The sequence below is a fragment of the Cucurbita pepo genome, chromosome LG02 (genome assembly GCF_002806865.2).
Source record: "Cucurbita pepo subsp. pepo cultivar mu-cu-16 chromosome LG02, ASM280686v2, whole genome shotgun sequence".
In the NCBI taxonomy this organism is placed as follows: Eukaryota; Viridiplantae; Streptophyta; class Magnoliopsida; order Cucurbitales; family Cucurbitaceae; genus Cucurbita; species Cucurbita pepo.
The window spans coordinates 7435181-7455754 of NC_036639.1; the positions used below are offsets into that span (position 1 = coordinate 7435181).

A 20574-nucleotide genomic window follows, 5' to 3' on the forward strand; every position below is an offset into this window, starting at 1 on the left:
AATCTGTAACGACATCCGGAGGTCAACGGAACCCCATAGTGTCATGCGCTTCATGAACACCCTCATCTGTGTGCATTCGCACATGCGCGCATTCGAGCTCATCATACGGTACTCGTCCGCACTCATCATCTCTAGGGGAAGTAGCCCTATGCTTATGAACATACAATATGCATGAGATCCCTCTAAGTCCAATTATACATCTCTTCTGACACAACCCTCTAGTCTCATCTCTTGGTTACACTATGTAACACATGCTCGTAGATATTTACATTAATATCATTTTCATACTCTTAGGGGTGTGTCCTATGTCGATCTAATGACATGATGCAATATGGCAAACAACATCATAAGGCATGTTCAACATGGAAAACATCATCATGTTAATAACATCGTCATGCATACATCATACTCATCATAGAAGCCATTAACTGCATAAGATATAACATGTACGTCATGTATCAAAACATAAATAACGTACATTTAACATACATCACAACACAATGTCATACTCATACATCATCATAATTCAAACAACTCTTTAGCCTATCCTATAGTAAGGCCACTTACTTCGTTGGCCTTGGCCGAAGTACTCCCTAATAAGCTAAACGTAAGCTCCCGTTCCATAAGAGTTGCTTCCTACGTTGCCGGGGTTTATTTCCTATCACACCGTTCGCCACCTTCCATTAGTATTTCACAATTAATTTACCAATAATTCAATAAATGTGAAATACGGCTCTAAAATGGCCTCGAATACCTTAATCGGGACCGAAAACAGGTCCGGGAGGAACGAAACAGTGGAATCGGGCTGGAAATAGGGGAGCCGAGCCGTTTGCGCCGAGCTGAGCCGAGGGACCACCTGCGCCGTTGTGTGCCACGTCGTGCGGTGAGCGTCGGATCGAGCGCGGGTCACACTCCAGTTCGGGTCGGTCGACTGTTGCAGAAGGCTATTGGGCCGAGCCGGTTGTTGGGCCTCGATTTACTGGATTGGGCCGCAAACGTTTGGGTTGCAGGCCGGTTCGATTGGACCGTGGGTCTAGTCTCCGGTCGATTCAGCTGAACCGTGGCTCCTGGGCTGGATTGAGGTTTGGTTCGCTGTAGTTGGGCTGGGCTGAAGGCAGAGGCCGAGGGAAAAGAAGTCGGGCTGCTCTATCGGGTTTTGGGTTCGAGGACCCGAATTCGTGGATCTCGTCTTCCTTACCGGACTTCGGTCGATTTTCTGACGCGTTTTCTCTCTCCTTCCTGCAGCGTTGTCGATTTCAGTCATCTTTCTTCATTTTCCTCTGTAATAGCCAAAAATAAATAAACAAATAAACAAATAAAAATAATTATAAAGAGTAGTTACAATAATAATAATAAATAAATAAATAAATAAAAACAACATCTCCCCTCCTCTCTACTAACCTCTCATCCCTTCCCACAATTATCTCTCATCAACCCATCCTGAAAGTAACAAAAAAGAAACAGAAAAGAAACAGAAAAATATAATATTTAGATTTACTTGAGGAGAAAAAAAGAATGAGAATGGCCTTTACACAGGTGAGATTTACCGAGATTTACCGAGATTTACGTGAAGATAGATCTGATCTAAATCTTCATTTTCTTTTATCCTATTTTTTTTAGAAATCACAACCAATTATAGTTAGATTTTCATTTGAATTATTACACTGGTCATGAATCATTTATACGATTATAAATGAGGTCAGATTAGTAATATTAGATTAAATTTTTATCAGTAGCCAAATGAATAGATTAAAGATAGAAATTGAATGAATAGATTAAATATAGAATGACAAGAAAAATTGTGAATAGGAAACCTGAGATAAGAAAAGATTTGGAAATAGAGATCCACAGTAAATTACTGTAATTTGGAATACATGAGAACAAAATTAAAAGGCAAAGATTTGGAAATAGAGATCACTGTAAATTTGGAATACATGAGAACCGTAAATTTGGAATACATGAGAACAGAATAAAAGACAACAGATAAAAAAAGAAAGATTAGAGAATTAAAAACCACAAACTAAATCTAGAGGGAAAGGTAAATACCACAAACTAAATCGGGAGGGAAAGGTAAATACCACAAACTAAATTTGGAGGGAAAGGTAAATAGAGAGCTAAATACAGAGAATAGTAAAGCTCAGAATAACTTAGTAGATACACTTAGCTGTATCTACTTTTTATATAACAGTAACCATAACCATGAAAAATGAGATTTTTAATAAAAATATAATTATAGATATATAACATTTCAAGACTTCTAACAATGAACCAATGTAACTTCAAACCCGAAACTAATGTCATGGGCTCATATAGGTTGACCCGGATTTCAAAGGATGGAATCGAACTTTTACTAAAGATATATTTGTGACAACGACTTAAGCTAGCCAGGTAAGTGACCTTACTATCGGCATGGTTATATTTGATGTTGACCCGTGCCCTGTGGTTCTACACGTGTCATATATATTGATTTGTGTGAATTGTCTGTGGATCGATATGCTTCCTATATGTTATGTTATGTTATTATATGTGGTTTGTATGATAATAATTATGGTACGATGTACTCAAGGATATGTTTGAGATAGAATACGAGGAGGATGCACAAAATGAAATGTAACGATAGGAGTAAGGTACGTTTATGAAATGTTAAGGTTAGGTTATATACCGGAGTGCTACGGATAGGAGATATCGATGAAAGAATACGGTTAGGTTATGGGTAGAAAGGGATAGGTTTGTGATAGATTGATAGAACGATAGCGTTAGAATACGTTCTTGTGACGATATGACTAGGGTATGTTACGTAATGATATGTCTGTGATAGGTATAAGAACGTTAAGGCTATGGTAAGTTAGAAAACGATATGACTATGAAGTGTTTACGTTATGACTTGTTTATGATATGATACATTATATGCTAGATTATTGTGCCTAAATACGTAATTATGTGAACATGAATGTATGCTATGTATTCTTTTAGTCTGATGTGATGTGTAATGCATGTAACGATATGTTGTTCTTGAATGATTATGGCATGTTTGTATGGAATATGTGAATGTGAACAACCTGATTTGTATGACATGAAACATGGTAAACTGTCTGGAATCATAACCCCAATAGAAATGTGTATGAAATGTGAACTAAAAATGAGAACTGAAAATGAGAATGACATGAAACATGGAACGTGACAGGGGGGTTATGGTCATTAAAGATAAATGTAGTAATAAGGGAACCTCATGCATTGTGTGTGTTCATGCATCTGGGGGAAACCCCCATCCCATCACGAGGGTACGAACACATACAACCAATGGCAGGACAACGATCGTTATGCATTGCATAGCGCTGCCGTGACGGTTCCAGAGTATGCCCACCGGATAAGGACAGTGGCCCAGCGGTGTGCGAACTAGCTGGTGAGCTCATACTCGCACGTATGGGCTGCGTGTAGAGTATATGGTACACGTCCACGATTACCCGTTAGGACAGCACCGTAGGGAAAACGAAACGAAACGAGACGAAACGAAACGAAAGATAGGTCCCATCATTTCATTGCATGTGATTGTTGCATTTAACCCCAATAGTAGGGTCACTTACTGAGTATTTCTTTAAATACTCAAGCCATGTGCTACTACATTTTTCAGGTTAAGGCAAGGCATTCCTATACGGCTGGCGAAGGCATCGCAACTCGAGATCATGACACATGCATAGGATAGTGGTATTTATTTTCTTAGACTTAGGATAGAATATGATGTTTTAAACTTAAACCCTTATTTATTTTATTTTGGGTCTTTTATTGTGTCGTTTTAAAGATGTTTTCGAAACACGTAAGTCCATGGCTGTGTTTTAAGATAAAGGTTATGTTTTATGAAATTTTAATGAAGTCTTCTGCATTCAATGTTTATGGTACGTATACAGTAGCGACCTTAAATTAAGTAGAAAATTTCGGGTCGTTACATCCTCTCTGTTTGTCGTCCTTCTTTCCTTCCTCGAAGTTTAGTGACCCAAAAGTTCCTAAAACCACAGATCTAAGAACATTTAGGAAGACTCAATTTTCCAACCTCGGTTACCGACGATGGCGCTTACGAAAAGGCACAAAACATACCCTAAGTTATTGTGTTTCGTTAGGGATCCTTCTCGTGGTGGTAACTGAGCGTTTGACGTCGGTTTTAGGGTGGTTTGGGGCTCGTCAGAGGAATTGGAAACTCGCCGATGTTATCCGAAATCTCTCTCTCTCTCTCTCTTGTATTTTCATTCTTTTCTCTGTTTGTAGGTATTCTGATCAATTCTGGGAGTCGTGGGCTAAAGGCTGAGCGAGATGTGGCTGTCGTTTTGCGTGGGGTCTGTGAAACTCGGCGGTCGCCGAAAAAATCACGAGTTTTCGACGACTGAATTTTTTATTTTTTATTTTTCCTAAGTCGTTACATCCGTTATATGTTGTGCAAAGTTGAACTTCAAATAAGAGATGCATTAAATGCAATTTAAGTTGCATTTAATGAATTCGCTAAATTTATGGAACTAATAGAAGGATGACTAATAAGCCCCTTTCCTCTTTCCCTATTTAATTATAATTTAAATATTTGTTTGTTATATTTAAGCTAGTTTTTAACATAGGAGTTACCAACCTAGGTTACGATATGTGTCACCTAGGTTAAGGTTGTAAAGGTCATGTAAAATTTTTTTTTTATTTGTTTTGAGATATCATATTTTAGAATTAAAAAGAATAAAATTTATATTTTTTTTTTGGCTTTATTGAGAGTTAAGAATTTGTTTACCAATTCTTATGTTTAAAACTTGCATGTTAGAGTCATTAGAGTGGTATTAATCGATTCGAATCACGAGTGGTATTTCAAAGCTCACACCGTTACAATTGAAATATAACCAACCTTTGAATAAACAACATGAATTCTAAATCTCGCTCGAAATATGGCCATACATAAAAGCTCGCTCGAAATCAAGAGTAGAATCACCCATTGCGGATTTAAATATAAGTAATTTAAAAAATGCATTTCAGTTTTTAGATTTATATATATATATAATATATATATATATATATTTCTTTATATGTAGTAGCCTTTAAATCATTTTAAATTTCTTTTTCTAACTAATATATTTTAGTTAATAATTTAAATATATGTTTCCGCGATATAATTCGTAACCGATCAATAATTCTTCTCAACGGTCGTCTTTTCAAATATTCAAAATGCAAAACCACAGAAACCAAAATTTCAAAGGATATAACATCCGATCATCCCATCTCTTTCCTATCTCTCCCACAGGGCGCACACAAAATCTGAAACCATTTCCTCTCCTTCTCTCTCAAGAAACAAAATCGAAGAATCCCAGCTGGTTCTTCTTCAAAAATGGCGTACAGGGAAGAGGAAAAAATCCCAGTCTTTACCGTCCTCAAGAACGGCGCGATTCTCAAGAACCTCTTCCTAGTCAACAATGTTACAGATCGAGAGAACGAGGAGACAATAGTTCTCGGACGACACCCAGATTGCAACATAATGCTTACTCATCCAAGCATTAGTAGATTCCATCTTCAAATCCATTTGAATCCCTCTTCGCACAAGGTTTTTGTTGTGGATTTATCATCAGGTAATTCTAAATTAATAATGCGCTTTTACGTTTCTTGCTCATTTCATCGATTCTTGGGCTCTAATGGATTGTGGGTCTTGTTTAGTCCACGGAACGTGGGTTTCAGGGAAGAGGATTGAAGCAGGGGCTAGAGTGGAGATGAGAGAAGGGGATACTCTCAGTGTTGGTGGCTCCAGCAGAGTTTATAAGCTTCATTGGGTTCCTTTGAGAGATGCTTATGATTTTGAATGTCCTAAAGAAAAGAAGGAAGAGGAACTTGCAATTATAGAAGAGAAGGCCGTGGAGGATTGCGAGGTAATGTCTGCCTGTAAGGTGTTTGTGAAAATGTTTCTGGGTACTTCGAACATTTAATAGGTAACTGAGGTCTAAGATTATGCAATAAATCCATAAATTTCATTTTCGCATTCCTTATGTGCCTGTCATAACATTTTTTAGCGAGACACAAAATTGAAAATTTATGAAATTATTAGGAAAAGTTCATATAAATACATCAAACTTGAAAGTCATTTAACTTTTTTTTTTTTACTTACAAAGACATGGTTTGATATTACATAGAAGAATGGAGTTAGTTTGTTTAAATTTGAAGTGTGTTCTCTTGTTCTTATTAAATGGATTGTTCTGCAGAAGGAGATCTCATTATCAGATGAAAATAAAGAAACTGTGGAGGATTCAGTTTCTGATTCTATTGGGCCTTTATATTCTGATGAGAATTGGAACATGGAGTTGATAAAGGAAGTCAGTGTAGCACCTCTAGCTGGAGAAGTTGAAGGCATGGTTGTGTCTTCTGTCAATGAATGTGGAAAGGAGGAAACTAGTTTGTTAAGCATACCTTTTGGAAATGAATTGAAAAGCTTGGAAATGAGCCTTCAATCCCCTTGTCTGCCTCTTTCAGCTGATAATCTGTCTTTTAATGTTGAAAACATTATCATGTCTTCAATCTTTGATAGTGAAACCGAGAGTTCCTCTTGTAATATGTTTGAGTGGGAGGAAATTAAATCAAACATTTTGCCTGTGGTTGATGTTATTACCACTTCAGAGAATGGATATCAACAATTAGACAATGAAAAGGAGAGCCTGCAACCCCCTTCCATGTCTCCTTGCAAAGGGAATTTTTCTGATATTGAAGACACTGACATGATTGCATTTGCTGGTGGCAAATACGAGAGCTCATCTAGAAATGAGTTTGAACAGATAGAAATTAGTAATGTAGCTGTGGTTGATGATGAGAAGCCTCAACCATTCGACATTGAAAGTCGACAAGTTCTTGCAGAGAGGAATTCGTCCTCGAACGTCGGATATGGTGTAGAAATCCAATATCTACCACCAGATCAAGAAGTAAAATCAGAAACTGCCACAGAAAAGAATGAGTTCATGGAGGAACATGAGCTGCATCCTCTAGAAGACAATCACTCTTCAATTAGCACAGAAAAATGCCTTCAGGAAGTGGAAATGCTAAGCAAAAGCCAAGCAGAAATTGGGGAAGATTATGCAGATGAAAGAAATGAAGAGTTATATAAGGTAACAGAGTGTCTTCTGTATTGCCAAGCACAATATAAGAATGACAGCTCTATGAAGACCACTTCTGAGGTAACACCAAACTTGCCAACGAATCAGAATGTTGAACGTTGTGTTGAAGAGAAATATAACGCAAGACTAGAAACATTTGAACCGAGCAAAAGTGTAGCAGAGAAAGATTATGAACATAAGGAACTCTCAGAGCCCAGTTTTGTACCTTCTGCAACAGACTGCTCGAAGATTGCAGTAAAGAATGAAATCCGGACACTACATGAAAATGTAGATGCAGCTTCGCCCACAAGATCAGAGAACGTATCAGCCATGGGAGGAAGCATTTGGTTAAGAAGAGGTAAACCAACTGGTTTTCCTCGAGTTGAAATAGGTGTGAGTCGAGAAAATCGAGCAGGGACTTCATTAATGGATGAAATGAGTTCTGAGATAACAGGAGATGAAACAGTGACAAATACCCTTCTCTCCGATTTGGGTGGGGAGGAGGAAGAAGAAATGTTTACTCCAGACAAGGAGAATTTCACACCAAACACACTTTTGAAGAAGTCATTGAACAAGAAGGCTACCATAGAAAGCAGTGGGGATTCCTTCAGGTCATCCAAGTCCCAAACATCAATTTTCAAGTCTAGACATAATGTGAAACAAGAAGAAGAGCTAAGTGAAGAATCAGACAAAGAGAACCAAACTCCCAGAGCTCTCCAAGAACAAAAACTGGCAAAACAAATCTCTAAGAATAGGAAGTTTGGAAAGGAAAAGTTATTGATAAAGAGAGGAGGAATGGAACGGGCGCCGTTCCAATCATTGCAGTCGAATTTGGCCGAAAAGAAGAGACCGGAGGCTACTTCTGCCAGAAAGAGTAATATAGCTGTGTCGACAGGGGCCATGAAGGTCAGTTTATCAAATATTTCTCACATGTTTGTAAATGATTCTATAAAAGAACATAAGCTTAATAAGTGTTTCTTTGCAGAAAAAACTCACAGTAGAAGGAAAGAAGCGTTGGACTATGGTTGTGGACATCAATTCTCTTCTGAACAAGGAATCAATGAAGTCACTACAGCGTTTACAAGGTCTCCAAGGGACACATTTGATCGTTCCGCGAATTGGTAACGAGTTCGACAAGTTTACACTTTTTCTGTGTGATCAAAGCTTTGTAATGTTCTCATGATTAATATAATCAATTCCTATTGGAATCAGTCATAAGGGAGCTGGATTGCTTGAGACGACACGGTCGCCTCTTCCGGAAAACAACAGAGGCAGCTTCAGTTCTTGAATGGATTGAAGATTGTATGGTGAAAACAAGATGGTGGATTGATGTTGAGAGTTGGGAAGAAGGCAGGCCTGCTGCAACACCTCCGGCTACTCCTCAAGCTCCATACACCGAGGAGAGCAGTGAGAGTTTGCTGTGGAGGACATCAAGCAAAATCCAGTCCATTGCTGCACAGCGAAGTTTGATGGAAGCTCTTTCACCAACTCCAGAAGATCATATCCTTGACTGTGCTCTTCACGCTAGGAGGAGGGCAGTGAATCATGGACAACTTGTTGTGTTAAGCGATGATGTGACCCTGAAAATAAAAGCCATGGCTGAGGTACTCTACTATCACTATACCAGGGTTAGAAATTGATATCTCCCACATTGGTTGGGGAGGAGAACGAAACACCTTTTATAAGGGTGTAGAAACCTTTCCTAGTAGACGCGTTTTAAAGCCTTGAGGGGAAGCCCGAAAGGGAAAGCCCAAAGAGGACAATATTTGCTAGTGGTGGTTGGGTTGTTACACATAGCTACAAGCATATTGAATTTTGTTGTTTTGTAGGGACTAATTTGTGAAACGGCCAAAGAATTCAGGGAGAGTTTAGTGAATCCATTTTCAGAGAGGTTCTTGTGGGCTGATAGCTCTCCAAGGGGACTTACTTGGTCTTGCCCTGATGATGTTGTCTTGAGGGAACGGTACGATCGATGCTCGTCGAGGTCGTCGAAAGGGTCCGAGGGAGCCAAGGGCCTGAAGCTCATTTTGCTTCACAACTCCCATTATGGAGTGTCCAGATAAGAGATTTCTGTTATCATCTCTTGTAACAACAGACTCTATTTTGCACACTCTTGGAAACTGCTGGTTTTTTTAGTAAATTTTGCAATGAATATGGAATTATATACAGTTTAGGAACATACTAAATTCTAAGGAGGGAAAGATATTTTACTTTTAAACTTTTAAAAGTACGACTTGAGGCTTCCATTTTTTGACCGTTGGTGCTTGTTTTTAAAACAGTTATTCTTGTTTATGTCTAAATCACTTGAAGTTCTAGTTTGGAAGTTCATTCTATTGGAACAGTTATCCCACGTTGATTGTCTCCTCGGAATGCGATCAACATCGACTCCTTAAGGGCTCCTACTTATGACACAAGGGAATGAACTCTTTATCGATATAGCAAAAACATTTGGAAACTGTTTTGATTTTATTAAGAATTAAAAGAAAACAATAAATATGAGGACAAACGTTCTACCTTTGTAGAAATGGTAGCTTGCAACCCTCCTTAAATTATTTCAAGGACGTAGAAGTTCTTCCACATTCCATAAATTTTTTCTTATTATGACTCGAACATAAGATTAAGGCTCGTGGGAACCTCTCTTAAAAGAAAATCTTGAAGGATAGGAGTAGGAGAGAATTCTCCCCCGAGAAAATGTAAGAGATCAATATGACATTTTGGTTCAACCTAAAGGTACTATTTACCGTTACTCTTACAGAATTTTTGTCAAATAATATATTTAAATATCTAATATATTAGGATATAATATCCTATTATATTTAAATATTATAATATATCCAAATATATATTTAACTAATTTCTATTCAAATTTCAAATATATATTTTTTTTATGTATCTCATCCGCATCTAAAATATCTAATTTCTTAGTGTTGCTACAGATAAGCTCAAATAATACAATTTTCATTTATTAAATATAGGTCACTCCACTAAATGTAGAGATGCACTTTTATGCCTTGAATGGCAAATTTATGTCGATTGCTATAATCATTACAAACAACTCAATTCTTCATGAGTTGTTTGTAATTACGTCTAAATCAAAAATTCGTTTTATCTCTGTAATTACATCTTTCACCCGAAGTACATTGATTCTCTAATGAACAATTTGTTTATGATTCAATCATAAACAAGTCCCTCTCAAGCTAGGGAGGGTGATGCTCCATTGTTCTAAGTCCCAAAATCAGCATTGAAGAGAAAAATTCATCTACTTTCCTTATATTGAAAGAAGTGAATTTCATCTCATGATATTATGTTTCCTGCTTCATATTTGATCAAGTCCCCAATATTGTAAACCTATCGAATCAGCTACAAGAGTCATTCTCACTCATACAAATCAAAGGACAAGTACTCACAGGCAGAAGTTCATAACTCACTCAGGATTAAGATCGAGTCTCTACAAATCATCATGTGAAATATTAATCTTCTCAATTAATGGAATATAAAGAGAGATTAAATATTTCTTGGTCAAGTTTATACAAACTCATTGTATAGAATACCTCCACTCACATGTCTCTACATGAATTATTTGTATTAAATGATTTGTAACAATTATTATAGTATAGTGGTAAGTATTTTTGTGGTGTCGGTGACGCATCATTCAAATTTCTGCCCTATCAACTTTCGATGGTAGGATAGTGGCCTACTATGGTAGTGATGGGTGATGGAGAATTAGGGCTCAATTCTGAAGAAAGAGCCTGAGAAACGGCTACCACATCTAAGAAAGATAGTAGGCGCGCAAATTACCCAATCTTGACACAAGGAGGGAGTACAATCTAAATCTCTTAACGATGATCAATTGGAGGGTAAGTCTGGTGCCAGCAGCCGTGGTACCTAGTTGATCTTGCGAGTAGTCATATGCTTGTCTAAAAAATTAAGTTATGCATGTGTAAGTATGAACGAGTGAATGACTCATTAAATTAGTTATAGTTTGTTTGATGGTATTTGCTACTCGGATAATTGTAAAGCTAGTACGGTGATACAAGTTATGGGTGACCCAAATTTGATCCTCGATATTATAGTTAGTTGATATGGAATATTTGTTATATTTATCCTATGATTGGAAGGCAGTTAGTTGAGCTTAGATTTGGTATTAGCAAGCCAGGTGATTCAGGTTCAATCCCTGATTTCTTTTTAGAAAATATTTTTTATATTTATTCTTCCATTTTTATCGGCCCACCAGATATACGGTTGGTGGAGAATAGCTAAGTTAGCCAAAATGAACATGTTATTTAATCCCGACAATTGGTTTGTATATTTGGCGAGCATAAATTAAAGTTGTTGTAGTATAGCGGTAGGTATTCTTATTTGTCATGCTGGTGACTGGGTTTGATTCTCGACAACGACGTAGTTTTTGTTAAATTTTGAAAATAGCTAATTGACTTGAAGATTTTTGGATTTTTGATTGTCACACGGTTGATTTGGGTTTCACCTCATCATCGGACATAATTGCCGCTGAGACCAAAAATCTCAAACCCAACACACGATGAGCGAGGCATGCAAAGGAATAACCAAGCTATCATTTTTTATAATAGAGCAATAAGTCCAATTTAGGATATTATGATATGATACAATTTAGGATATGATACGTGCATGACATGATATGGTAGGTTGAAGGATATATTATTTGCATGATATGTAAATATTATGTTATAAAATGATATGATACGAAGAAAAATGGAAGGGATTGTCTTACCTAACTTAATTACTCTGAAAAATGTCGGGACCTCATGCATTATTGTATGTCACATTCATCGAGAGATTTTTTTTCTTATGATGAGTACGGACAGGTACATTATGAAAAGAAAAATAATCGTCATGTTTAACATGATGTTACGATGGTCACTACTCCTATCGGATGTCCGGCAATAGTACCAAAGAATGCTAGTCCGACCAGAAAATAAGTATGAAAGTTCTTGTGGGTCATCCTACGAAGAAAATATTAGTTTTTTTAAAAAAAAAAAAAATTAATTTTTGAATTATGGGAGGTTGAAAATAATGCAAGACACAAGAATTAAAGCAAAATAATTCATTTAGGGGCTGAGGAAGCTACAGGAAGTACAGCATGTTGCAATTTTACAGAAAACCAAAGGGGCTAAGGAAATATTATTCATTCAAGGTTATTACAGCTTGATTCTGCGCCAGATTTTTGGTTGTAATTGCTAGATGTCGGGATAAGGAACGAAAACGCATTCTCTGCGTTCTCGAATGGTGGTCGAGGAAACTCGTGATAGCCACCAAAATTACACGGATCGAAGTTCAATGGCGAGAAATATGTAAGAGGATCATCAACACCACCTTTTGCATCTGCTGCTGCTATGGTTTCAACTGAACTTCCTCCCGAAGCAATCGACCCAAAACTGAAATTTATACTCCCGAGCTTATTCGCTGTTTCGTAGCGTTCTCCTCGATCACAGGACATGGCTGTTCCCTTCGATTCTTCGAGAGGAATTGCAGGAGTGTGGCCTTGGAAGAGAGCAATGTGTCCAAACAGCTTGTCTTTCCTAGAGAAAGTAGTCCCACAAGAACAAAGCCACTTATCTTTCCCACAGTGCTTTTCGTGTGTTTTGAGATCAGCAATTACTGAGAACTTCTTGGAGTTGCATTTGCTGCAAGTGAAGCTTTTGTCACAGTGAGTTCTCTTGTAATGGTTTTTAACACACAGAATAGTTTTTAGAGGCTGAAACTTCTTATGATCCTTGTTCCGTTTGCACCCCGTGAAGGGGCACGAGTACCTCTTAATCAGCATCGTCTCATAACTCGCTTCTTTGTTCGGCTTTGCAAGAGCAGCAGCGGTTTTGTATTCGTCACCGTGACCCCTCATATGCATTCGTAAATTTGCATCCCTCTTGAACCCTTTTCCACATATTGCACAGAAGTGAGTGTGAGGTGCTAGGATCTCTTCTTTTTCTAGTTGCAATATTTCATATGAACCTGGGGGGAGGTTCTCGCTTTCATCTGCGTCTTCTTCATCCTTCGATTCGTGTTCTTCAATCCGTTCCTTCCCATACTTGCTACTCTCGTCTACTTGGGTTGGAACCTCGGGAAGTTTAGTTCCATCACCATGTTGCGACTGAACAACGCCATTCTTCGTCCCAGATTCAGATGCAAAAAGAACCCTGTCGAGCGGCGCCTCTAGCTGCCCGACCAGAGGAACAGCTGCAGAAAAGTTATGCTTTACAGAAGGAAGCAGACTACCTGCTGTTGAGATTAACTGAACAATAATTGAAGTTAGATCAGCAGTTATCAGCTGTTGTTGCTGAACTACGAGTTCATCTGGCCTCCCCAACACTTGGCTCCTCCGCCCAATGATCAAATGCACAAGTTCCTGAAGCTGATGAACCTTCTGCTCTAGAAAAGACAGATTACTTAGCATCGCTCTTGGATCCCAATCTTGAACCTTACTGCCTAGAATTGCTGCATTCATCTGATCACCATCTTTATTCAGGATTCCAATTTGTTGATTCGAGTTACACGTTAAGGACGCCTTCGATTCGGTCTGTTCTTCAAATTCTTGAAAAGGCTGGTCCATAGCATAGTCTAAAATGGAAGTATCTACCCATTTCTGTTCAGGTTGCTGGGCATCAATATTAGGAAACGATGAAGATTTTGTCCAAACTTCAGAACTACACAAACTATCTTCAGGATCCATCTTCAAAGATTCAGTACTGTTTGACTTGGATCTACAACGAGTTTCAAACAAATTCTCCAACTCAGTTGAAAGAAGGCCGAAGCAATCAGTTTCAACAACTTATTTTGAGCACAGAAGAGTTCAAGTTCATAATTGAGAAAGAAAGTCAACTGGCTCGAAAAGAGGAAAATACACACAAAATATGAATCTCATAGTCAAATCCCTAAATTGAGCCCCAATCCACTTCATTCCATTGATTAATCCCTTCAAACATTCAACATATACTCCACTTTCGAATCTAAATCAACAATACAAATCATACTTTCCAGATTAATGTTGACGAAAAACAAACAAACAAACAAACAAACAATCAGACACTTGCAAACTTCTTGTCTCTCTTTCAATCATCCCCAAACATCATCATAAACTCCAAATTAATTCCATCTCAATCAACCAACACATAGAACGAAATCACCGATAAACAGAATTCAAACGAAATCAAGAGAATCCAATCCAAACAAGCGCGATTGCTAAAATCCAGAAGAACGCATGGGAAGATTTACCGATTTACCGATTCGCGATTGTTTGTCAGACCCTTCAGAAGTTGAATCAATCTGCTCCAAAAACAAAAACAAAAACAGAGAGAGAGAGAGAGAGAGAGAGAGAGAGAGAGAGGAAGCGAAAGTGAAGTGGGTTATAATTAAAGAGGAGGAAGAGCAGCCTGTGATGACTTTCTGGGGTCTGGGCTTCCAAAATGGAATGCTGAGATGGGGTTGGGGGATCGGTCAACCCCAGGAATCAGGGCCGTGGAGTGGAGGATTGAAGAACGAGAACCGTGGATTGGTGGGGTTTTGAGTGGATTTGGAAGCAGGGGATTAGAGGAAGAGGGAAGAAGACAAGAAGGGAGGGAAATGGGACCCATCCAAGTTGAATGATTCCTCTCCATTGGAGTGAAGAATGGAGAGTGTGTTGAAATTGGAAGCTAAAAAGGAAGGGAAATGGGTTGGGAATCACGACCCCGGAAGGTTCAGACCTCTCAACAATCGAGTCAAATGCATAATATTTCTCTACACATAGTTCACTCATGCGCACATGAACTTATTAGGAAGGCTTGGTAGCGTTCCCCTAAGCTTGACCATTGTGGTATATGCATATGTGAAAATCAACAGAAAAAAAATAATGAAAATGATATCATGGTATACGCGTTTATATACAACATGTTAGAGATGATCCATGATCATAGAAATAGATGCATGAAGTCCCACGTTAAAATCATGACTTGAATTCTTTACTAGATATGGATACATATTGGTTCATCATGTTGTCACACAAGACGGACACATGGTCATATCGGCATAGCAATCATATCATAATAGTTTGTTTAGATATCATAACGTAAATAAAAATGTATGAATAGGGTCACGGGATGCAACTTAACCTGTAGGAGTTCCAAGAATAACTTATTGCTCATATGCTTATCCTAACATATTGTTCCTAGGTTAGAAATAAGTTTTAGGTTTGACACTTTGGCCGTGATTAAAAAGGCAAAGACCAAAAGTAAATTAAAGAAAAAGTAAAATAAAATAAAGGGTAGAAATAAGGTAAATTTAAATAATTAGGAGGGTTCAAATTTATTACAGAAAATGGGATTGAAATAAAATTATAAAATGAAATACAAAAGACTCAATAGACAAAGAATTGACGCTTTGGAATGATCCCCTTTGTGATCGTGTATCTCTCGAACGCCCCCAACTCGACTAGCAGCTTGCAAACACCTGAAAAAGAAGGAAAATGGATGGGTACAAAAAAGAAGTCTTTGACTCATTTCTACACTCAATAGAAGTACTCATCCTAAGTCATCTGCTTATGTAGTCCTAGTGATGATCACGATGTTTCAAATGTTCCAACTCTATCTATTACACGATTCAAGGTCAAGAAGATTCAACAAGCATTCATTTTTTATCTACTAGATAGGCTCGGTTCAATCACTATTGCATGTGTTATAAGCTAATTCGATTGAGAAGTGAATATAGATGAGTTACTATAAATTACATTTGATTGATAATTGGTTAAAAAACTTTATTTATTATTTTAATTTTATAATTTCATGTCGTGTGCAGAAACGGTGGGAAATTACTTATGAAAGTGACTTTTTTTTATTTATTTATTTTTTTTTTTTTCAATTAGATTTAGAGGGCAGTGAAAATAAATCATAGCCACTAAGTCATAAGTGTCATTTCTAAGTTTCATTCTATTCTTGTGATACATTCTATCTTAGTTATAAGTGTTGACCAAGTTAGATTGTAGAGTAACTCAATTTAGAACAAGTTAACAATTTTTGCTAGTAAATCTTTGATTGTAAAAAGTAATACATCATTGTATAACTAGTGAACTACATCATTTAAATACTTAATTCAACCTTAATTTCAACTTTCTCACTTCCTTCCGGACTTTTCTTTCACTAACTACATAAATATTTAATCAATTTCTTACAGNTTGGATCTTAGGCACTTTTAGAACATCAATTATTATAAATGACTAGCATGTTCATAAGTATTAAAACTTAATGAGTTTAAATACTAACCTTTTATAGTTCAAACTCCTTTTGCCTCACAAACTGGTTTCGAACCATCACTAGTGTCTTCTCCACTATCCTCCGGCCTTAGAACGGGATTGTGGAATCCGGTGAGTGACTAAACTTGGGAGGGATTTTGTATACGTGAAAGAGAGTGCTTGTGAGAGGTTTTTCATCAAGATGAAGAATCCCTTCCAAGTATCATGATCACTCTATTTAAAGAGTCAAGTTTGCATGTTCATGCAAACTTGAGATCACCAAATCTTGACACTTAAAATTCCACTCAAATGTTTGAGATTATGTGGCAAGCATGCATGTTTGAGTTAACCAAATTTTGACACTCAAAATTCCACTCAAACTTGTGGGGTTTATTTGGCAAACATGCAAGTTTGGTTAAACCAAATTTTGACACCTCAAAATTCCACTAACATGATTTTTCCATTAGATGAAAGTCAACATTTTGACTTTCTTCATTTTAATTAGATGAAAGTCAACATTTTGACTTTCTTCATTTTAATTCAACAATTAATTTGAATAATGAATTTCAAATTAAAGTAACATTAAATAATTAATTAAACTATTTAATTAATATTTAATATTAATTCAAATGCCAATCCCAATCAATTCCGACACATAATTGATTAAGATATTTAAATCTTATTTAAATATCTCAGATTCTCTCTTTTCGTTTAATTCGTAAATAAAATAAAATTGCGGTTAAATATATCGTATATATGTAACGCATATTCCCTAATTTGAATTCGAACACTTCGAACTCACTCGTCACACTGTTCTATGGTTTAGTCCGATATGAGCTAGCAGAGGGACCTAATGGACCTATAGATCATGGGCTCCAACGATTCAAGATTAACCGATTAAACTCATTAACCTGGTTAACCAACATTCGTTAACTACTAGGACACTCCACTATAGCCTAGTAGTTGCACTCCCCTCACTATAGATATATTTCTGTCCATTTGATATAACCATGATTAGTAAGTCGATCCTTCACAGGTTGTTCGTAACTAGAGCTGGGTCAATTTACCGTTTTACCCCTGAAGTTACTTCTTGTTCCTTATGTCTCACTGATCCTCTAATAAACAATTGGTTTGTGGTCCAACCAGTAAACCGAATCCCTCTCAGGCCAATGAGAGGGTGGGGCCCCTTGTTCAAGACCTGGAGTCAGTGCTTAAGGGAACTACCTTTCTTCTATCCCTAAAAGTGGGTAGGAGTGAATTCCGTCTTGCACCCCACGTCCCCAGCCATTCACCCAGTCTTACCCCTGAAATGGGAGGCCTGTTGAGTCGGCGAACTAGAGCCACTCTCACCCATGCAAATCTAAGGATAATTCCGAATAAACAGGAGTTCATGGTTAGCTCAGGATTAAAACCGAGTTACCTAGGTTATCGAATGAAAAGAAAATCAGTCTCAACAGTAAACGACATTATAAAGTGAGAGTGGTTTTCTTCATGGTCCGATCTTATGCAATACTCATTGCATAGGACGCCCCCACTCACATGTCTCCACATGTACAATTTAGTGATCACATTGTTTATATCATATACAAAAGTGGGCCGCATCCATAGTGTCCCCAGAATAAGGTACTCAGCCTTATCCTTATACTATAGATCATTTTGACTATATACTTGAACTTGATCCACTCTTATGTCTTTACATATAGTTCAAGTAATCATACTATAGCTAGAGTGTTCTTAGTTTATTGGATTTAGATTAATGATCGTAAAGTTCACTTTATTCAATAACAATTTTTACTGAATAAACATCAATAATAACTTTATTGAAAATAGAATATATATTTGTTTACAAACTATAAGTTTTAGGACATTAAAACCCAACACTTACATTTCATCTCATCTAATAAAAAAATAAAAAAAATTAAAAAAAAAATCTACAAATAGAAGAATATCTATTCAAATAACCATCATACATGACTTCCTGTCAAATCATCAAGGTCAGCCAAGCGATATGTTCCCAACAAGCATTAGTAACACATAACACATCACAAAAAACTTCATTTTTGTATTTTCCCAACGTAAAAAATATTAAAGCTAAAGAAACTACTTTATTGTTCCACTATCATCAAGTCATTGAAACACCTAAGGTTTAAGATGATGTTGAGTTAGAATTTGCAACCTTTTGATCAACATGGTACTTGCTACAATGGTGCAACTTCCACTATTATCAATGATAAGACTACAACGAGTCCCCTACTGAGTATTTTTCGGGTAAAGGTAAGGCGTCCATGTACGGATGACGGTGGCATCGCAAGTAGAGACCATGACACGTGCATAGGGTAATATATGTTTAAATTTATAGTCATAGGTTAGAATAAGTTGTCTTGCATTTCACGTTACTTTTAATTTATTTCCATTTATTTTGTATTTGTTTCCAATTTTTTTTTAGTATCCATGACATTGTTTTAAAGTTGAAGATGTTTTAAATTTATTCGAAATTTATGCTATTTATGATGTCATTTTAAAGAGTTATTTTGCATATGAGCTCATTAGTAAAAGTGAGTAATCACTATGACTAAGTAGAAATTTAGGTTAGTTGCTCTCTCATATATCTCTTCTCCACTTTATTTCAATAAAATATTTATTTATTTTGCAATGAAAAAATTTATAAATAATTGCTGAAAAAATATTTATTAAAAATTTGCTTAACAGTTTTAACTTAAAACTATATTTATTTTTTATATTTTGAAATTAAAAAAATAGTGAAACTCTTCCAATAATTTTTTAGACAAATTATAAATTTAGCCCATATTTTTAAACTATTAATTCAATGATGTTATTTTTTTTTTCTATTTATTTATTGATTTTGTAGAGTTGAGGTTAAAAACTTTGCGGATAAGGAATATTTACCCTAGTCGAACACTACTTAAATTTATAATACTATAATTCTAAAATACTATAATTCTAATTATTATTTTTAGATGGTTGTTAACAATAATTACTTAGAGTTGAATTATTATATAATATAAAATTAAAAATGAAAATTTATTTCATCATTCCTGTATGAATTTATTTTGGTTTCTTAATTAAGAATATTATTCTAAAATAAATAAAACAATATTATTGATTTTTTTTCTTTTAAAAGTATTTATATTAACATCAAAAGAAAAAATATATATATATATATATATATATATATAATTCTAAAATAAATAAAACAATATTATATATATTATTCTAAAATAAATAAAACAATATTATATATATTATATTGTTTACAAAATAGAGAGTATTGTTGTTATTAGATTTTTTAAAATATTTGAATTACAAGTTTTTCTTTTACCAACATGTAACCAATATTTAATATAATAAAACAAATCTAACCAATTCCTTTTAACATGTTCGCTCATCTATTTTTCACAGATCAATTAATTTTTTTAATAAAATATAATAAAATATGATTTAATTTAGTTAACCATAAAACCAAATAATTTATTAATAATCTTCAAACTAAATTAAATTAAGTAGAAAATATAATAAAAAAAATAAAAGTATATATTGACCGACAGATATTTAAAGGAAAGGTTTATATATTTAACGATATAAATTCAACATTTTTAAAACAATAAAAAAAAACATTTTAATTAAAAAAAACATTTTAAAATGGAGTAATTTAACTTATTATTTATCTAAAATAAATTTTAGAGTTTACTTTCTAGAAAAAAAAAATATTTATATAATTTAACTTAGTATTTTTTCTCAAATAAATTTTAGAATTTAAGTCCTACTCTTCGAAAAGGTATATAATGTATGGTAAAAACATCCGTTAATATATATATATATTGTAACGACCCTAAATTTCCACATACTCAGAGTCGCTACTAACGTCTCATGCTCATCTATAATGCGGAAATATAACTCTTACATGAACATAGTTGATAACGTAAACTTCAAAAAAAATGTTTAAAACAACTTCTTCTTTGGAAAACACAGCCATGGTCTTACGTGTTTAAATATGAAATACTGAAATTTAGAGAAAACAAAAACAAATACAAAATAATTTAAAACAATGAAATGCAAAACAACCTATTCTAACTTAAGACTAGAAATTTAAATATGAATCTACCCTATGCACGTGCCACAGTCTCTGCTCGCGATGCCGCCGTCCTCCGTACAAGTGCGCCTTGCCTTTACCTGAAAAATGATGTGGCACACGGCCTGAGTATTTCAAAGAATACTCAGTAAGTG

At 35.7% G+C, this 20574-nt stretch overlaps 2 protein-coding genes across 4 annotated transcripts; one reads left to right on the forward strand and one right to left on the reverse strand.

Annotated features, from left to right (window-relative positions):
- Positions 1-5237: 5237 nt before the first annotated feature.
- On the forward strand, positions 5238-9254 carry LOC111787683 (FHA domain-containing protein PS1). 2 transcript variants are annotated; one of them, XM_023667708.1, is made up of 7 exons: positions 5238-5588; positions 5674-5882; positions 6213-7382; positions 7416-8000; positions 8080-8215; positions 8307-8698; positions 8924-9254. In XM_023667708.1, exons 1-7 carry the CDS (start codon positions 5351-5353, stop codon positions 9155-9157), a joined length of 2964 nt encoding a protein of 987 aa, XP_023523476.1. In that variant the 5' UTR covers positions 5238-5350; the 3' UTR covers positions 9158-9254. The 2 variants fall into 2 exon arrangements, with proteins under 2 accessions (XP_023523476.1, XP_023523475.1); XM_023667707.1 differs by having other exon boundaries at positions 6213-8000.
- A 2905-nt stretch (positions 9255-12159) lies between these two features.
- LOC111788932 (protein SENSITIVE TO PROTON RHIZOTOXICITY 1) lies at positions 12160-14708 on the reverse strand. 2 transcript variants are annotated; one of them, XM_023669517.1, is made up of 2 exons: positions 14348-14708; positions 12160-13828 (listed from the first exon to the last, which is right to left on the reverse strand). In XM_023669517.1, exon 2 carries the CDS (start codon positions 13795-13797, stop codon positions 12256-12258), a length of 1542 nt encoding a protein of 513 aa, XP_023525285.1. In that variant the 5' UTR covers positions 13798-13828; positions 14348-14708; the 3' UTR covers positions 12160-12255. The 2 variants fall into 2 exon arrangements, with proteins under 2 accessions (XP_023525285.1, XP_023525284.1); XM_023669516.1 differs by having other exon boundaries at positions 14340-14707.
- Positions 14709-20574: the final 5866 nt, after the last annotated feature.